This window comes from Lynx rufus, unplaced genomic scaffold, assembly GCF_022079265.1.
Source record: "Lynx rufus isolate CCGP_SWC_20201006 ecotype Redwood Valley unplaced genomic scaffold, mLynRuf1.p SCAF_2, whole genome shotgun sequence".
Classification (NCBI taxonomy): domain Eukaryota; kingdom Metazoa; phylum Chordata; class Mammalia; order Carnivora; family Felidae; genus Lynx; species Lynx rufus.
Window position 1 is genome coordinate 87,825,369 of NW_025814834.1, and position 21,449 is coordinate 87,846,817.

At 33.6% G+C, this 21,449-nt stretch overlaps 1 protein-coding gene across 1 annotated transcript in view; it reads right to left on the minus strand.

The window, feature by feature from the left end:
• KYNU (kynureninase) overlaps positions 1-21,449 on the minus strand; it is a 110,887-nt gene that overhangs the window by 7,849 nt on the left and 81,589 nt on the right. The window contains exons 12-13 of the mRNA XM_047084437.1: positions 3,610-3,662; positions 1,617-1,702 (exon numbers count right to left, since the gene is read on the minus strand). Coding sequence (XP_046940393.1) covers positions 1,617-1,702; positions 3,610-3,662 — 139 coding nt within the window. The remainder of the gene's footprint in view (positions 1-1,616; positions 1,703-3,609; positions 3,663-21,449) is intronic.

A 21,449-nucleotide genomic window follows, 5' to 3' on the forward strand; every position in this document is an offset into this window, starting at 1 on the left:
TCATTCATCCTGGAACACTCCACAATAGAATTTCATAAAATATCAAAAACCAGATGATTTTAAAAGACTTTAAATTTAAAAAGTCAAATTCTTTTTTGAATACCTATATATTTATTTTTTTTTAATTTTTTTCAATGTTTTTATTTATTTTTGGGACAGAGAGAGACAGAGCATGAACGGGGGAGGGGCAGAGAGAGAGGGAGACACAGAATAGGAAACAGGCTCCAGGCTCCGAGCCATCAGCCCCGAGCCTGACGCGGGGCTCGAACTCACGGACCGCGAGATCGTGACCTGGCTGAAGTCGGACGCTTAACCGACTGCGCCACCCAGGCGCCCCTGAATACCTATATATTTAAAATCTCTGTTAGAAAAAAAAACACATTTAGCTAAAATATATTTTACTTTAATGTATGTATATAAGTATATTTACTTAATATGTGTATTGATGTTATTATTAATTATATAGGATATAATTATTTACAATATATATTTCCTTAAATAAATTTAGTCTCATTCTTTTTATTTAATTTTTTTAAATGTTTTATTTATTTTTTAGAGAGACACAGACAGAGCATAAGCAGGGGAGAGGCAGAGAGAGGGAGACACAGAATCCGTAGCAGGCTCCAGGCACTGAGCTGTCAGCCAGAGGCCGACACGGGGTTCAAAAGAACCAGCTGTGAGATCAGATGAGCCGAAGTCAGATGCTTAATCAACTGAACCACCCAGGTGTCCCAAGTTAGTCTCATTCTGAAATTAATTAATATCAAATAATTAAGCTATATTGATATGGATATGAATATAATATAGATATAAAAGGACAAGGTAGGTATCTATATATCTATATAAATAGATGGAAAGGTAGATATAAATATTGGAAACCAAATTGATTCTTTGGATATTATTATTCAGGGTGAAACTAATGTTATTTTAACTAAAAACATTCATTTACTAAAAAATATATATTGAGCCACTAACAGTAGAGAGATTATACAAGAATATGATGGAATAGACACTCCAGTAAAAAAAAAAAAGAAATCCATTTAACTTATGAGACAACCTTTCTCATTCTTTGGTTTACCCTGATTATTTGTATTTTTTTCCTTAAAGTATGTCTTCCTATAGTTCTATCATATGACACTTGGTGAGTTCGTTGACTCACAGAACCAGAAGAAACAGAGTCTCCAGTAATCACAACAATATCTGGCACATAATACTTTCCTAATAAGTAAATGTTGAATGAGTGAAATAATCAAGAACTAAATATTGCATGCTTATTTTGTCACAGAGACACCAAGAGAAGATTAAGCAACTTCTTTAAGGTCACACAAATTCTAAGAGGAACTAAAAATATGTATCCCCAAATCAGTTCCAGTTAACATTTATTAAGTGCCAACAACATTTATTATGTGCCAAGCACAGTGCTGGGGCTGGACACCTAGATAAGAGATGTCAATTAGCACAGAGTCATTGTCCTAAAGGAGAATACCAGCTTTTGACCATTGTTTATACATAATGAACATTAATCTTGCTCTTTAGCAGAGAAGGTCCTACAACATGTCACAGTCAGGTAAAGAAAAAGGTGAAGATATGAGAAGGGTAAAGCATAGTTCACTTACCTCTAAACTAGCATGTAAGGAACAGACCAACAAAATGGGAGGGTTTGAAATTCGAAATCCACTAACCCCAGGGATTAATTGCAGTTCTGAAAAATTAACATCATGTCATTTTTATAGAATGTACCTTGAAAAGTGTCCTTCATGGATTTTTTATGACACTATAGTAGAGAGAAGAATAAGATTTAAAAACTTTTATTTCTAAGATTTCTGAGATATTTAAGAGAAATTCTGTGGACCTAGAATACTGGCATTTTCCCCTTCACTTGCAATGTCTCTCTCCCCTGCCCCACTTTCTTAGCAGCCTACCAAATACTAGAGCCCTTAGAGATATAAAAATGACCTCTTAAAGAAGATTTTCTGTACCTCATTCTCTGTCCTTCCACACTCCCAAGCCAGCATTCCTTAACCTGCCCCATGCTTTGCTTTTCTACTATGAAACCATATCAGTGAGAGAAAAAAAATCAAAATTTTAATAGTTTGTAATTGTAATGTCATCCAAAGGCAGGAATATAAATTAAATGACCTATGAAGGTGACTTCTAGCACTAGTATTATTAGGTCAAGTGGCTTCTCCTAGGGAAAAAATAATAATAATAAAAAGGCTTTTAAAAAAATGATCTGCCTAAGTATGATACATTTAAAAGGTAATTTAATAGCAGGTATTATCCTAATTAGAATCAATTAGATTGAATAGTAGCAAGTTAAGTCCAATAGCGTTAAGACTGCTCGTTGGAGATCAAATTAAAGCTAAAACTGACTAAAAGAGCATTAGAATATTCTAGATCTTTAGAGATGCATCTAATCCAGGGCTCAGCAAGCTATGTACTGAGGACCAAATGTGGCCCTTGACTTGTTTTTGTAAATAAAGTTTCATTGGAACATGTAGCCACATTCATTCATTTATGTATGTCTATGACTGCTTTAGCACTACAATGGCAGAACTGAACATTTGCCACAGAGACAGTATAGCCCCCAAAACTTAAAATGTCTCCTCTCTGGCCCTTCACAGAGAAACTTTCCCCACTCTCGATCTAGTCCAATTCTCCCATTTACAGATAAGAAAAGCCAACACAAAGAGTGTAGGCAACAGGCATAACAGAGCTAACTATTCCAGCAGCCAAGATAAAATGCAGGTTTCTTGATTTGACTGGAAGAGCCCATCTTGATCTTGTGCATCTTGGTTTTTGCAAATATGAATATATTTAAAATAGTAACTCAGGTTAGCAGTAGTCTGAAGGATCAAGTTGAACTGAAGACTCTCAAAACACTTATGAAGCTTTCTGTATCCCACATGATTGAAGATGGGAGTCACTCAGGAAAAAGAAGCAGGGCAGTTTGGGAGAACCCTGCACGTGTTGAAATTTCATTTCTACCTGCTGGGGTTCAACTGCCATTGTTTCGTGTGTGGCAAAAGCCACAGAAGGAAGAAAAATTGGAAAAAAAGAGACATAAAGTGAACATTTATTAAATAGCACTGCTATGTGCTGCTTGGTTTACAGCTTTGAACTTGTCTTACCCTCAAACCAACCCTTGAATTGGATATTATTATTCACATTAGATATGCAAGAAGGAAAATAAAACAAAAAACAAAAAAATCCCAAGAAGTTATAATTTGTGCAGCATCACAAAATTATTAAGCAGCAAAGTAGAATTGACATCCAAGTCTCTCTGGGCCTGACTACAAGCCAAAAATTCTTTCCTGCCCTCAATTCCTGATGTTCTGGGTACTCAATATTGATGAGATATGAATCCTATACATTACAGCTCATTTCCACTTACTTCCCTACAGAGGGATAGACTCGAAATGATGCTAAAATCTACAAACACTTAGTCTTACACTCTGGAAATGTCATTTCTTATTTTAAGAATTCTCAGTGGCATTTTCAAAGTGCACTCTCCATGAGGCATGTATATTACATGCCATACAAAGACAGATGAAAATTGAAATAAAGGTAAAATAAAATGACTTGTGAAGTGAAACTGAATACACTTACTGTTATCCATCTTAAATCTGGTGCTGATTTCATGGCCAAACCATCCCACTAACCTAAAACATAAATAACAACATTAGATATTTTGGTCTACAAAAATAACTGCAATTAATATAGGAATCTTGGCCCTATATATGAAAGTCATTTGTGTTGTGATTCATCAAATACATAGGCGTATATATGTTATATGATATCATAAGGCAATTAATATTTATAACCTTATCAAGAAAAGGATAAAATCAATTTATTCATATAACTGTATAATTTTTGTAAAGTTAAGCCATCTGAAAATCTATATTTAATGATATTTTATTGTTTAAAATAAAATGAACAAAAAATGTTGAGTTTTTAAAATTTTTTTAGATTTTGAAACAAAAGTAAAAGCTCAAAAAGAAAAAAACAATTAATACAATAATATATTTTTCACAACAAGCTCCCTAAAGAAAAATGGTGTAAAAATAACCGATATAATTGTTGAAAATTTTTGAATAATTTCCTAAGGAAATTGACTGCTTTTTTTTTTAGTGAGATAAAGAAATTAGAAAAATCATATACATGCATTTGTGTGTGCATAGTAGAGGAAAATAATTATAAAATAATTTAAAGAAAAGTATACAATTTGGGAAATATGAATTCAATATTTCTGATAATCTGTTCTACCTAAATAAATTTTTAGTTTTTTTTTTTAAGTTTATTTATTTTGAGACAGAGAGAGAGAAAAAGAGCAAGCTGCAAGCACATGCAAGTGAGCAGGGGAGGGGTAGAGAGCGAGGGAGGGAGATAATCCCAAGCAGGCTCCTCACTGTCAATGCAGAGCCGGATGTAGAGATCAGTCTCATTAATGGTGAGATCATGACCTAAGCCTAGATTGAGTCAGACACTTAACTGACTGAACCACAGGTGCCCCAATAAATATTTAGTTTTAATGCTGCCAAAATAAAAAATTCCATGGCATTTTGTTAGAACTGGGCAAAATATTTTTAGGTTTACAGAAAATATGTGAGTGAATATAGTAAATTTTGAAATATAAGACTACAATGTTTAATTGTTCCTATCAAGGAACAAATAAATAAGTCATGATGAATGAAGAAATGTTGTAAGTGAGGTGCAAAATAAACTAGATCCAGTTACAGCAAGCATAGAGGAAGCAGAGAGGAGAATAGGTGAAATAGAAGATAAAATTATGGAAAATGATGAAGCTGAGAAAGATAAGAAAATACTGGACCACACGGGGAGAATTAGAGAACTAAGTGATTCAGTTAAATGTAATAATATCTGTATCATAGGAGTTCCATAAGAATAAGAGAGAGAGAAAAGAGCAGAAGGTTTCCTTGAATAAATTATAGCTGAGAACATTCCTAATCTGGAGAAGGAAGCAGACATCCAAATCCAGGAGGCACAGAGAACTGCCTTCATATTCAGTAAGAATAGGTCTTCACCATGGCATAGCATAGTGAAACTGACAAAATACAAAGATTAAGAGAGAATTCTGAAAGCAGCTAGGGACAAACAAGCCTTAACCTACAAGGATAGATGCATAAGGGTAGTAGCAGACCTGTCTACTGAAACTTGGTAGGCCAGAAGGGAGTGGCAAGAAATAATCAATGTGCTGAATACAAAAGATGTACAACCAAGATTCCTTTAACCAGCAAGGGTGTCATTCAGAATAGTAAAAGATATAAGTTTTCCCAGACAAATGAAAACTGAAGGCGTTCATGGGCACTAAACCAGCCCTACAAGAGATCCTAAGGGGGACTCTGTGAGTAGAATGCTGCAAGGACTACAAAGGACCAGAGGCATCACCACAAGCATGAAACCTAGAGATAACACAATGACACTAAATCCATATCTTTCAATAATAACTCTGAATGTAAATGGACTAAATGCTCCAATCCAAAGATTTTCAGTATCAGAATGGGTAAAAAAAAACATGATCCATCTATATGCAGTTTACAAGAGACTCATTTTAGACCTGAGGACACCTTCAGATTGAAAGTGAGGGGATGGAGAACCATCTATCATGCTACTGGAAATCAAAAGAAAGCTGGAGTAGCCATACTTATATCAGACAAACTAGATTTTAAACTGAAGTCTATAACAAGAGATGAAGAAGGGCATTATATCATAATTACAGGGTCTATCCATCAAGAAAAGCTAACAATTATAAATGTTTAGGCCCCCCAACTTGAAACACCCAAATATATAAATCAAGTAATCACAAACATTAAGCAAATCTTATTGATAAGAATACAGTAATTTCAAAAAGATGTTAGAATGGGAGAGAGCCAAAGCATAAGAGACTGTTAAAAACTGAGAACAAACTGAGGGTTGATGGGGGGTGGGAGGGAGGGGAGGATGGGTGATGGGTATTGAGGAGGGCACCTTTTGGGATGAGCACTGGGTGTTGTATGGAAACCAATTTGACAATAAGTTTCATATATTGAAAAAAAAAAGAATACAGTAATTTCAGGGATTTTAATACTTCACTTACAACAATGGACAGATTATCTAGGCAGAAAATCAATGAAGAAACAATGGCCCTGAATGATACACTGGACCAGAAATACTTGACAGATATATTCAGAACTTTTCATTCAAAAGCAGCAGAACACCCATTCTTCTCAAGTGCACATGGAACATTCTCCATGATAGATCACAAATTGAGTCAAGAAAAAGCCCTCAATAAATATAAAAGAATTGAGATCATACCATGCATATTTTCAGATCACAACACTATGAAACTTGAAATCAACTACAAAAAAATTTGGAAAGCCTCCAAATGCATGGAGGTTAAATAACATACTACTAAAGAATGAATGGGTCAACCAGGAAATTAAAGAAGAAATTGAAGAATATATGGAAGCAACTGAAAATGAAAACATGACAGTCCAAACCCTTTGGGATGCAGCAAAGGCAGTCTGAATAGGAAAATACACTGTAATCCAGGCCTACCTCAAGAAACAAGAAAAATCCCAAAAACAAAACCTAACCACACACCTAAAGGAACTGGAAGCAGAACAGCAAAGAAAGCCCAAAATCAGCAGAAGAAGAGATATAATAAAGATTAGAGCAGAAATAAATAATATAGAATCTAAAAAAAATAGGACAGATCAATGAATCTAAGAGCTGTTTTTTTTGAAAAAATAAACAAAATTGATAAACGCCTAGCCAGATTTCTCAAAAAGAAAAGAGAGAGAGCCCAAATAGATAAAATCACGAATGAAAGAGGAGAGATCACAACCAACACCACAGAAATACAAAAAAATTTAAAAATACTATGAAAAATTATATGCCAACAAACTGGACAATCTGGAAGAAATAGACAAATTCCTAAACACCCACACACTACCAAATCTCAAACGGAAAGACATAGAAATTTTGAACAGACCCATAACCAGTGAAGAAATTGAATCAATTATCAAAAATTTCCCAACAAATAAGAGTCCTGGACCAGATGGCTTCCCAGGGGAATTCTACCAGACATTTAAAGTAGAGTTAATACCTATCCTTCTCAAGCGGTTTCAAAAAATAGAAATGGAAGGACAACTTCCAGACTCATTCTATGAAGCTAGCATTACTTTGGTTCCCAAACCAGACAGAGATCCCACTAAAAAGGAGAATTATAGGTCAATATCCCCGATGAACATGGATGCAAAAATTCCCAACAAGATACTAGCATAAGGCAATCCACTGTATATTAAAAGAATTATTCACCATGATCAAGTGGGATTCATTCCTGGGCTGCAGAGCTGGTCAATATTTGCGAATCAATCAGTGCAATGCATCATATTACTAGAAGAAAGGATAAGAGCCATATGATCCTGTTAATAGATGCAAAAAAAGCACTGGGCAAAATACAGCATCCCTTCTTAATTAAACCCTCAAGAAAGTCAGGATAGAAGGAACATGCTTAAACATCATAAGAGCAATATATGAAAAGCCCACAACTAATATCATCCTCAATGGGGAAAAACTGAGAGCTTGCCCCCTGAGATCAGGAACACGACAGGGATGTCCATTCTTACCACTGTTGTTTAACATATTGCTGGAAGTCCTAGCCTCAGCAATCAGACAACAAATGAAATAAAGCATCCAAATTGGCAAAGAAGTCAAACTTTACTTTTCGCAGATGACATGATGCTCTAAATGGAAAACCTGAAAGACTCCACCAAAAAGCTGCTAGAACTGACACATGAATTCAGCAAAGTTGCTGGATAAAAAAATCAATGTACGGAAATCATTTGTAGTTCTATACACCAATAATGAAGCAACAGAAAGAGAAATCAAGAAATCGATCCCATTTACAATTGCACCAAGAACCATAAAATACCTAGGAATAAATCTAACCGAAGATGTAAAAGATCTGTATGCTGAAAACTATAGAAAACTCATGAAAGAAATTGAAGAAGGCACAAAGAAATAGAAAAATATTCCATGTTCATGGATTGGAAGAACTAACATTGTTAAAATGTCAATACTACCCAAAGCAATCTGCACATTCAATGCAATCCCAATCAAAATTGCACAAGCATTCTTCTCAGAACTAGAACAAACAATCCTAAAATTTGAATGGAACCACAAAAGACCCAATGTTTATAGCAGCACTTTCAACAATAGCCAAATTATAGAAAGAGCCCAAATGTCCATCAACTGATGAATAGGTAAAGAAGATATGGTTTATATATACAATGGAATGTTACCTGGCAATGAGAAAAAAATGAAGTCTGGCCATTTGCAACAATGTGGATGGAACTGGAGGGCATTATGCTAAGTGAAATAAGTCAGTCAAAGACAGATGTCATATGTTGTCACTCATATGTGGAACTTGAGAAACTTAACAGAAGACCATGGGGGAAGGAAGGGGAAAGAATAAGTTCAAACAGAGAGGAAGGCAAACCATCAAAGACTCTTAAATAAGAGAAAAAACTAAGGGTTGATTGGCGGCAGGGAGAGAGGAGAAAATGGGTGATGGGCATTGAGTAGGGCACTTGTTGGCATGAGCACTGGGTGTCGTATGTAAGCATTGAATCATGGGAATCTACTCCCTAAGCCAAGAGCACACTGTGTATACTATATGTTAGCTAACTTAATAAATTATATTTAAAAATAAATAAATAAGTAAATAAATATAAAATAAAAGAAGTGATAATTGTCACATTTCAAAAAAATGCAAGGATGAATAAAAGATATCCACATTTTTATAGTTTTCAAAAGAAAAATTTCTTTTTGACTTTAAAAACAAAAGAAAATATAGAAGGAAATATCAATACGTTTATAAACACTTAAAATTCTATACTGAAATGACAAATAAAATTAAAAGGCAAACCAATGATGTGGAAAAGGCTGCTACTTGCCATTTATGAGTTTTCATCAAGTTTTTTGTTTTTGTTTTTGGTTTTTTGGCAGAAAAGGGCAATGCGCCCAAAGCTACCCAACCATAGAGCATGAACAGGGCATTATAAAAGCAGAAATGCAAATGTACCACAAATTCAGGGGGAAAAAACCCTTAATCTCTGTAATAATTTTTAAAATGTGAAATAACATTAAGATGAGACCATATGAGGGATGCTTGGGTGGTTCAGTTGGTTAAGCATCTGACTTAGGCTCAGGTCATGATCTCCCTGTTCATGAGTTCAAGCCCTACATCGGGCTCTGTGTTGACTGACAGCTTGGAGCCTGGAGCCTGAAGCCTGCTTCAGATTCTGTCTCCCTTTCTCTCTGCCCCCTCCCCTGCTCATGCTCATGCTCTCTGTCTCTGTCCCTCTCTCTCAAAAGTAAATAAACATTAATAATTTTTTTTATTCTACATATATTCTACAAACTCCATATACCAAACTGGCAAGTCAGTCAAAAAGTATGAATCCTATTTTCACCAAGGATTCAAAGAAAAAGAAATTAGTAGTTTGTCTAATCATGAGAATAGTAAGTAATAAAACCTTTATAGAGTACAGTTTGAGAATATATGTGACAAATATGTAGAATTTCCTGTCCCAGGACTTTTGTTCTTTCCAAACCATTAAAAGTACTATTTAGATCGTACTACTTGAAGTATGCTAAAATTTATGCGCTCGTACAATGAGTACAATACTATTTACAGGGTCAAAACACCTATCTCAGAATAGAGAGTTAATAACATGAATTATACTACTTTCATACAATGGAATACTATTGAATCCATTATAAAGATCTTATTTAAAAGAATATGTATGCAAAAAGAATAAAGTGGAGATCACAATATTTAGAATATTACTCCAATTTTAGAATAATCATATATTAAAAACAACAACAATAAAAAAATATAATGTATGCATTCATTTGTAATTCTGGTCAAAATTTTAAATTTTTTAATTTCTGATTTATTTGTACCTCTGTTTTCCAGAATTTTCTAAAGAGCATGTATTGTTATTGCATCAGAGAAAAACTATAATTATCATTTTAATCCATATTCATTAGTTCAAAATTTTTTAATTTTAAAAATTATGTATATACATAATTTTGTATATACATACATATATTTTTCTATGTATATATAACATATACTTATGTAGAATTAGTCAACAAAGATTAATTATGTAAGATAACTAATGCTTTTATCCTACCACTTAAAAATATCATATGGCTTCCCTTTAGTTGAAGGGAAAAATTCACAGTCTATTAGCCCAAGCATAACTTTCAAACCTTATATATAATATTTCTTTTCTCATTTCAAATAATTCATTCTCAAAACCTATCAAACACCTCTCCCCACCTCACCCGAACACCACAGGTTTTCTTCCTGAAAATGCTTACATGGGTAGAAGCTGTGTAGGAGCAATGAAAGAAAAGAATCAGGGCAGAGCAGTGAAAGCCGAAGTGATATAGTACCTGAGGAAACTCCAGTAAAAACCTATTTTCTGAAGTGGAGGCAAGGTTTTCTTATTTTAATTTCAAAAGCTACACCCTTCATAAAACCATAGGTAAAGTACAGGGGTGAGCAGGATTATTTTCAGAATAGCTGCTATACTAAAAAAGAAAAGAAGAGAGAGCATTTATATATAAAGAAACAAGAGGAGCTCTAATAGTTGGAAGTAGTCAGAGAAGAAGATACCTGAAAGGCTACCCTGTCGCCTGACCTAACCTCCGGTTTAGTCATCTCCCCAGATTGCTGACCCAGGAAAATTCAACTCATTCACTGATGAGCAGTGTGAAAAGGAACTGGATATTGCACTATCACAAAGATTTTACATGAAAAATGTAAAAGGAGAAAAATCTACCCACAGATATAAAACATGCACCAGGAAAAGGTTGCCAGAAAGCTGATGAAAATGTAAAGCAAGTGAGTAAATTAATAAAACAATAGAAACTGAATGAGGAAATTTTCCATATGATGGAAAACTACCAAGTAGAAATGCAAGAATAGGATTGATATAGCTTGACAATAGGAGGCATAGCTTGCAGAAATCAAGAAAAATTCAAAAAAAAAAAACATGTAAAAGAAATTTTGAAAAAAAAAAGGAAAGAATGCAAGGAAGTTAGGAAACTAAAGAAAAGACAGCAAGTGTCAGAGGAAAGCTGTGAGAGAAAATGAACAAAACAAAAAAGAAAATAAGAAAAATTTGAAATAGCCAAGAAAGAAAGTAATAAATGTAATTAGCAAATGATCTCTATCATAACCAAAGTAAATTTCTGAAGACAAAAAGCAATAAAAAAAAGAAAAAACTTTTTAAAAAGTTATAATTCAAGACAACTATATTAAATTAAAAAATGCATTGAATCAACCATACTGAAAAAATGCAACATTGAATTGGGGAGAATTATTCAAGATTGGTCAATTTTATTTAAACTTTATTAGTTACTGAATTTGGGGGGTGAAGAAAAATACTGAGATTTCAGGCAAAAGTGGTAAGACAGAATAAAGGAAAAAATATTAGATTTGTTTCAAATTCATCAAATGCCACACTTCAATGAAGAAAATAATGTAGAAATATCTATATAATATCCTCCAAATAGAAAGAAAATGTAATGCATGAATATTATGTGTGGATAAGCCAAATTGTATAAAGATTACTGACGTTGATTAAGCAAGAGATCAGCTGATATTTTCCCCGTGAATTCTTCATGAAAATCTACCTGAAGGTGAATTTAGTCAGCCAAGAGATGCCTGAGGGCATTATGACAAAAAGATATGTGGTGGTTATTGAGTGTATTTAATTATAGGACTAAGATTAAACAAATGTGGGGATAAAGGTGACAGAACATAATGAAAGAGAATGCTATATGACAATGTGAAAATGGACAACTGGCAAAATGAGGGAAAATAAATTTCACTGATCATCCATATTTAAACTTGATAAATGAAGTAATAGAAGTATAATTAGATCTAAGAACACACATTAAACACCAAGAAAGTAAAAATTGACTAAGTCATGGGGTGATGAGTGTTTGGGCAGAAGGAAAAGGACATCTGCTAAATCTTTCATTGTTCATGGAAGAGAACTAATAGAAGAAAACAAGAAAGATTAGAATTTTAAATTAAAATCTGAAATATCAGAAGTATTAGCTGAAAAATAAAGAACCAAAAAGGAAAACATATATCATGTTGAAAGACTAAAAAGATCTAGAAACAGGGGTGCTTGGATGGCTCAGTTGGTTAAGCATCTGACTCTTGATTTCAGCTTAGGTCAATTTCATGGTTTATGAGTTCATGCCCAGCATGGGGCTCTGTGCTAACAGCATGGTGCCTGCTTGGGATTCTCTCTCTCCCTCTCTCTTCACCCCTCTTCACCTCCACTCTCTCTCTCTTTAAATAAATAAACATTAAAAAAATCTAGAAACAGAAAATATGACATTAAGTGGCATTGAATTAAGACTAGACATAGCCATCAAGGCAATGAAAGTCAATGGGTTTGATTTAAGTACTGAAAGGCAACGTTATCAGATTGTATCATACAAAGATTGTACCATAAATCAAAGAGAATCAATTAAAATGAGTGATTCAGAAAAAAATAGACTAAAAGGATGAGCACAGGTATAAATAGAAAATGCACAAATGAAGCAAGGGTGGATGCAATCTTTATATTAGACAAGATGAAATTCAGACCAAAAGAGTTAAATGTTTTGGAAAAGGACATTTTATAATGCTTATGAATTAAAATATTCACAATAAAGACAAAACAGTTATGAATTTCTAGACATCATACAACAGGACAGCAACATTACAGAAATAGAAATATCTTGTGGTTTCAGTAACATTTTATTGACCTCTTTGAGTCTATGACAGACCAAGTAAACAAAATATCAATGAAGAGGTAAATCTTATCTATAAATGTTTAATGCTTTGCTCTGAAATAAAGATTATAGCTTTCTAAGAAGTGCTTATAAAATATTGACTAAAATTAACTACGCAAAATGTAGTATTTCCAAAGTGGTTATATTGCTGACTATATCTTCTGGTTACAATCCAATAAAAATAGCAATTAATAAGAAATTCAAAAAAACAGAAGACTCAATTACTTGGGAAATTAAAATAAAATTATCTCAAGTTATTTTTATGATCAAATTGAAATGGTAGAATTTCTTTAAAAAATAATGAAAACACTATAGATCAATATCTTTTGGATATTGATAGAATAATGCATAGAGAAAAATTCATAGCTTCAAATTCAGATCAATAGAAACATTTTTAAATGAAGCAAATAAGTCAATAATAATACTAAAAAAATCATAGAGAACAAGAAAATAAACTGAAATAAAGCTGTAATGTAAAATTAATAAAGATAAAATATGGAATTAATGGTTAGAAAACATAAGTTACAATGATACATAAATAAAAGATCAATTTTGGTGAGGGTGCGAGACATCAATGAACTGAGTAAACACAAGACAAGTGTAGCTATAAAAACATTATGGGAAGGAATAATCACAAAGTGGGAAAAGTAAGTGCATCATAAGAGACAGATTGCTAAAATTAGTTTTAAAACCTATATTAAAATGGATAATTTTCCAAGACAATTTATTTATCCAAAGTAATTCCAGAAAAGAAAAAATATCTAAATCTACAGATTTTAATAGAAGAAATAAACATCTCAAACACCTAAAATTCCTAAGAGAAAGTGATCTCATGAGGAAATTTTGCCACACTACTCAGAGTAGATAATTCTAAGATTATTTAAACTATTCAAAAGCATAAAAACCAAAATTAATACCAAGAAAGAAAGAAAGAAAGAAAGAAAGAAAGAAAAGAAAGAAAGAAGAAGGAAGGAAGGAAGGAAGGAAGGAAGGAAGGAAGGATGAAAGAGATTTCCACTTTTGGGGGGGGAACAAATATAACATTAATATCAAACCAGATTAGAACTGCACACATAAAAGCAGAAGCCAATCTGACTTAAGAATATTTAATACTAAAATCATAGAGATTCAAATAGCACATTAAAATAATAGTGTGTTATGAACAGTAGAGTTTATTTAAGGAATGCAAAAATGGCTTCATGTTAGCAAATTTAATAATATGCAATTTATTATAGTAATAAAGCTAAAAAGACAATCATTGGACCATCTCTATAGACCCTGTAGAGATATTTGCAACCTTCTGCAACTATAGTTAATTGAAAGAAAATCTAAAGAAACAAAATAGTAACAAGAAGATATGTATTACAATGATTATAATACGTATTAGAATATCTTTGTAATACTAAAAGTCAAACTTGCATTTAATGGAGAACACTAAACATGCTTTCAACTAACACTAAGATTTTTCAGTTATAAAAATTGGAAAAGAGAAAGTAAATTATCACTCCTTTCAAACTCTACGATTTTGTATCTGGTATGGACAAAAAACCTTATTTAATATGGAAGTCTGGCAAAAAGTTAATATGAAAAATAAATATCTAAAAAATGAAATTACAACAAATAAATCTATTACCAAGAAATGTTCTAGACCTACGTAAAGAAAAATTTAAAACTCTCCTGAACCTGAACAACAATAAAAATATTTGAATAATATTCAACATGAAGAAAAAAACTAATTCTCCTCAAATTAATGTTCAAATTTAGTATGATCCCAGCAAAAAATATGAAGGATTTATTTTCATTTTTATTTTTTTGTTTTAGAGAAAGAGAGTGCGAGCGGGGCAGAGAGAGAGAGAATCTTAAACAGGCTCCAAGCTCAATACAGAGCTCCATGGGGGGCTCAATGCCATGACTTGGGGTCATGACCTAAGCCAAAATCAAGAGTCAGAGGTGACTCAGGCACCCTGACGATTTTTTTTTAATTGGGTATATGCCACGATGGTTCTAATGCTATATAGAAAAATAAATCATACTAAAAAAAAGAGCAATGAAGTATTTCTACTTCATTGAAATATAGAATATTCTGTATTTCTAGAAATATAGAATATTTCTATAAAATATTACTGTATCACAAAATTTCAGAATGAAAAAAAATGTGGTGCTGTGTTAACAAGTCAATTAATATAAATTTGCTATATTTATAATGCTAAAGAAAAAGTCATAACATCATCTCCACAGACTAATGAATCATAAGAGAAAGTTCTATCAAACAACAATCTATTTAAAAATATTTATTTGTAACTCATGTTACAAGAGATTAGTTAATCCTCCTAGTATAAAAATATCTAGAGATCAATAATATAAAAATGACCCCCCCAAAATGACCAAAAGATGTGAATTGATCATATAGAAAAGGAAAATGCCTCTTCAATGTTAAGAAGAACACCTCTCCACCACTCACTAAAGATAAGAAAAATGTAAATAAAAACTACACTGAGATACCACTGTTCACCTCTTAGATTGGCAAAAATTCAAAACTTAGATTATACGTTCTCTTGGTATTAACATGGGTGATGAGTAACTCATGTATTATTGTGGGAGTGTAAATTGATGCACCCTTCTGGAAAACAATTGAATAACAGCTACAAAGTTTTAAATACATATACCCTTAGACCTAACAAATTCACTTCTGGGAATTTACCCACCAGAACCTGTACAACTATGGAGTGAATTATGTAATAGTCATTGCATCCTCTTTGGTAATAGTTTAAGATTGAAAAGAACCTAAAATCCCTTCAATAGGAAGTTGGTTTTAAAACCATGGGAAACCTGTACAATAAAATGCCATATAATTGTCAAATTAAAAGTAGTTGAGGAAGACTTCCATGTCCTGCAAAGGGGAAGATTGTAAGAGACATGAAACAAACAAACAAAAGATGAAGAATAGAATGTAGAGTATATTTTGTACGTACTAAATAATTACTTGCTTAGTTTTGTTTTTGCCCCCAACTGGCACATAAGTTGATAAAATGAGGGCCTTGCCTCTTACAGTTTGTAGAGGAGTGTTTGTAATGTGGGGGATGTGATGTCTGATAAGCAGTTAATCAGTGAAGCATTGCATAAGGCAGCTGAACCAGTATGGGGATGGTCAGGGGAGGCTCTGAAGAGGAAGTTGAGCAGAATTAGTATATTCTGGCAAAAGAGGAAGGAAAGACTGTTCCACATGGTCAGAGCCGCACGTGCAAAGACCAGAGCTAAGAGAGGGCAAGATTTTTTGGGGAGTTGAGTGACTTTCCCAAGTCTTTTCCAACTCTATGTTGTCCAAATGACAATTATATCAACTATTTGAGATGTAACCAATATGTAATGAACAGGTATTATCTGAAACTTATCCAACATTTTAAAAACCTACTTTTCTTTCAACTTTTAAAATCGCTCATTTAAACTAGAACCAAACTGAAAAAATATATAATTAGCAGAAGTTATTTTTTAATGGTTAGAATACAAGGCAGAAGTTTCTCAAATCTAATGTAAATATGAGTTCATATAACAATTTTAACTCCATCTGTGGGATAAACTGAGAGAAAATAAATTTTATGACACAACTGGTCACATGAGATTCTGAAGCTTATCATAATGGATATTTACTTCAAAAAGCATTACGGGTGCCTGGGTGGCTCAGTCGGTTAAGCATCCGACTTCAGCTCAAGTCATGATCTCATGTCCGTGAGTTCGAGTCCCGCATGGGGCTCTGTGCTGTCAGTTCAGAGCCTGGAGCTTGCTTCGTATTTTGTCTCCTTCTCTCTCTGCCCCCCCCCCCCCCGCTCACGCTCAGTCTGTCTTTATCAACAAATGAATAAACGTTTAAAAAAATTCAAAAAGCATTAAGAAATGATTCAAAAGACAGCTACAACAAAATACCTGAGACTTCTGGAAATGATTTATAAAATCCAGAAAATTTGGAACAGAAATATTTGAGAAAATTTTCAACCTATATTGTTATAAAAGGAAGAATTTTCAACTTATATTGTATAAAAGGAAGAATTTAATAATCCTAGTAAATATAAGCAGATATTTTTCTAAATGACATACTCACATATTGAAAGATGTATCTATGAGAAAATAGAATTTTAATTATGGTTGCATCTGAGGTCTTGCCTCAGATGTGAAGACCATGTCATCTCATTTCAAATGAAATAATCATTAACTATGAAATTTTACATGATAGTAATGTACTTAATACTTTATCCACATAGATGCCCACTTTTGCTTTTAAAGGTCTTAGGGCAAGCTTTATTTTGAAAGTTAACTTGCCAAAAAATTTCAACAGAGTAAACTTTGGGAGCACAGTATATTCCAGAATAAGTTGATATCATATAGATAGCTAAATGATAAATTTGGCATAGTCTGAAGGGAAAAAGCAAAAGGTACAGGATATTTTAATGTAGAAAATAGGAAAGGCAATTCCTCAGTTTTCACAAAACCATTTATTTGGCATTACTCTAAATTCAGCTCAAGCCACTGAGTTTAATTCAAAGAGCCCATACATGAATTTCTCATTGTTTGAAGTTGACATTCCATCTAAACGACACTATTCACTGCTAGTAAAATCTGAGTTTCCAATTTTATATGACATATTCTTGTCCATCCCCAAAAAACAAAAAATATGCAGGGAAATATTTTAAATGGTCTCATTTCTGTGCTCAAAAATCTATCATTATACTTCAGTAATCTTACATATTGCCAGTTTTCATCTCCACAAACAAAACAAAATAAAAAAAAAACATAGTGGGGAAAAAAGCTAAGAGGAAGGAATATTCCACACGTAAGTAAATGAACAAATATCTAAGTTTACATTTAGCATGTCATTTTGCCTCTGGGGAACATGAGAGAGTTTGAATGTTAGGAGGCTACTGTTTGTTCTTTATCCAGCCACTGGTCATGAAATCTCTAGCATTTGAAAACTGGTGAGATTTTCAGTTGCATACATTGACACTGTGAATAATCATCACACACCAATTCATTCTGTTTGGCTCATTGAGCATTTTTCATGATGTCCCTGATGTGTCCTCCACCTCTAACACACACATAGACTATGTGGGCCCATTTCCCTCCACCTCCCTTGTCCAGTCTTTTTAATGCTATTTAATCTTAAAAGAATTCTGATTTTTTTAAATTAAGTTTACTAAATTCTAGGTGTACACTAATTCAGCTTCAGTATTGTCAGATGATTTTTCCAGAATAAAATACTAAATCTGATTAAAAAACTGATGGTCCAGTTTGGGTTCTATTCCCACAACCAGTGTTATTTTCAATCACAGATTAATTGCCAATTTTCCCAACATGGAAAATTTATGGATTAAGGAACAGCTACCAATACATTGTTGTTTGGAAAAAAATGTTTGAAGTGGTAAAACTCTGAAGAAATTAATTAAGAATTTGTCCCATAATTTTCAAACAGTTACCTACAACTTTCTTCTCCATGGTGAATCAGTAAATTTTATGTTTCAGGGTTTACTTGTTAAGTGGAAAGCACTAAAGGATGTATATAGTATCAAAACTCTTTTGATTTTGAGTTCCATAATGAGCTTTTTGAAATTTATAACAAAGACAGTAGTCTTTAAAAGTCACGGCTTCTGGTTTGCAATAGATACACATTTTAGAATTCTAATCATCATGTGTCTCATACAGCCTAATGTAAAGTTAACACTGTAAACAGAAAATTGAAAAAGAGAATAGAGGACAAAATGAACTTAACTCACAAAGTTTTATCATGCTAAGGAAGGAGAAACTTCAGAAAGGGAAGAGAAAGATTGGATTCAGATTCCTAATACTGAGCCCTGCTGTACTCCCTACCCTTCGTTAAGTTCAAGGGGATGGGTGTTGATATGGTTGTGACGTCACTGGGAACTCCAGATATGTTTGGGAGGAACTGATGATAAAAAATGCCTAAACCATCTTCCCTTAGCCCTTGAAGGCAATCCAGAGGGTTTGTATTGAATCCCTCCACGGCAGCTTGGTGCCATAGTCTTAGTGTAAAAATATTATCAGAATGAAACAATAATAACACATCCAACAAAGATTATTCTAACCCGAGAGACCCAAGAGAGAATCCTGAAATTCCTGAGCCTCCAGAGAAGAGAATAGAAATGACTGAGAGGTTCAGCATCCCCAGTGGATCTAAAGGGTTGGGACAGGGGTGCCTGGGTGGCTCAGTCGGTTGAGTGTCTGACTCTTGATTTTGGCTCAGAGCATGATCTCACGGTTCGTGGGACTGAGCCCTGCATCGTGCTGACAGTGTGGAACCTGTTTGGGATTATCTCACTCCCTCTGTCTCTGCCCCCATCTCAAAATAAATAAATAAACATTAAAAAAAAAATAAAGGGTTGGAATAAAGGGCATGGGGCCATGGTGGTTCCACAGAGAGCTTGGAGGATGCAGCAGTAAGAGGAACAGTTGACCAAGGGGGTGTCAGGTACATTTTAGTGGATTCCTAGAGATGGCGGTGGGCCAGATGCTCCTCCCTTAACTATAGCTGAGTGTTCTGTACATCACCCACCCCAACAATCTCAGATGCCATCTTAAGAAGAGAACAAGAGGGCGCCTGGGTGGCGCAGTCGGTTAAGCGTCCGACTTCAGCCAGGTCACGATCTCGCGGTCCGGGAGTTCGAGCCCCGCGTCAGGCTCTGGGCTGATGGCTCAGAGCCTGGAGCCTGTTTCCGATTCTGTGTCTCCCTCTCTCTCTGCCCCTCCCCTGTTCATGCTCTGTCTCTCTCTGTCCCAAAAATAAATAAAAAACGTTGAAAAAAAAAATTTAAAAAAAAAAAAAAAAGAAGAGAACAAGAAAAAAAGTCTGAACTGACAGAACTTAATCTCCAGAGTTATTGAAAAATATCACAAAGGGCACTAAGTTTACTAGAAGAAACAAAACTGAATTTCCTGCATCAACTCAGTTGATAAAAATTTAAAAAATAAAATTATTTACCCACCACAGTTTATCACCTGATATTTACATATATAACTTTAAAAATTATCAAATACCTTATAACTATAATTAATAATAAATTAAAAGTATATTTATCAAAGTTCTGAAATGTTTTTACACTAAATATCAGAATCAGAACCTAACTTAAGTTAATTGGAACATATAACTGGGTTGTATCAATGAGTTAAAGTGAGTGGGAAAGCAAAACCACTATACAAAGTAGTAGTTTATTTGAAGTCCTTCCTTATGTTTATTTTGATGTATATTTATTGAAAGTCCATCCTTTCCGCAGCATGGAACAGAGGTAAATACTGAGGGGACTCACTGTCATTGAAGCTTGGATTGGATTTGCATAAAAAGGAGGGATTAGAAAAGGAGTTCTAGTCTAATGAATTAGCTCTATTTATCAGCCATTAGAACAAAGGCATTGACTATTATTTTTTATTTTATGAAAGAGAAGAAAAATACTACAGTTTGTTAAAGAGAATTATTTCTTCTGTAGTTACATATTGAAAAATAATATATTGCACATAATGCTTTCTACAGAAACATTCCAAATTTACCTCTTGGCATTTTCATTTTAAAATATCTAAAGAAAATATAGTGTCTGTGAGAGAGGTCATGAAAATAATGGCAACATGTTTTTTTTTTTCCATTACTTTTCAATAGGATCAAAATAAAAATTGGGAGAGTATTTCAATATGTTTTTCTTACTTAGGAACTTTTCTTTCATTCTTGTGTATTTGCTAAAAGACTAGGTATTTGTCATTTCTGTTGGTGGAGTGATATTAAAAATTCAAGAGCATGAGTTATGATGGTTGCTGGGAATATCTGACAGAAACATCAAAGACCAAGTGTGCGAACATGGTATCAGAGGACGAATAATAGTGTGTGCTTGAAAGTACTGACATGTTCATAACCTAAATGTGAAAGAAACAAGTGACTACATGAAGGGAAAAATGTGTTCTTCCTAGAGAAACAAAAATTGAGAACTGATTCCATAACTGAGGTCAAGGCATCATTTTTTATGCTTTATTTACTGAATCTATAAAAAGTACTTTAACTTTATATCTGAGAAAGTACAAATATGGTATTCTGATTGTTTCTGAATGGTCTACCTCATTATTTGATAACATGCCTCTTTTGCTTTAGTTTACTGAAGAAATCGTATTTTGTTATCCAAGGGCTTAGTACGAAGGGAACCAACCCCCAGACCCCATTGGAGATTCTAATTGTTTGCCAGTCATCATCTTCTGACACTACACCCACATTGTGCCGGGGTGGAAGTTATATAATCCCACAGTACATTTAAGAGTGGTCTGGCTAATCAAACTATTGCTTCTTATGCCAATAGGAAATCTTATTCAAAAGGCATGGCTGAGCAAATCTTTCACAAGCAAAGTGCTAAGGAGAAAAGGAGCAAAACCAAAACACATTTGCTAGGAAATGGACAAGACAGTTTCATGTCATTTTACTTAATCTTTACAATAACACTCTCAGGAGGTATTGTTTCCACCATTTTGGATTTGAGAAAAGTAAGGCTTAAAGAGACTGAGTGATTACCCAAAGGAACCTAACTAAGTAAGCCCAT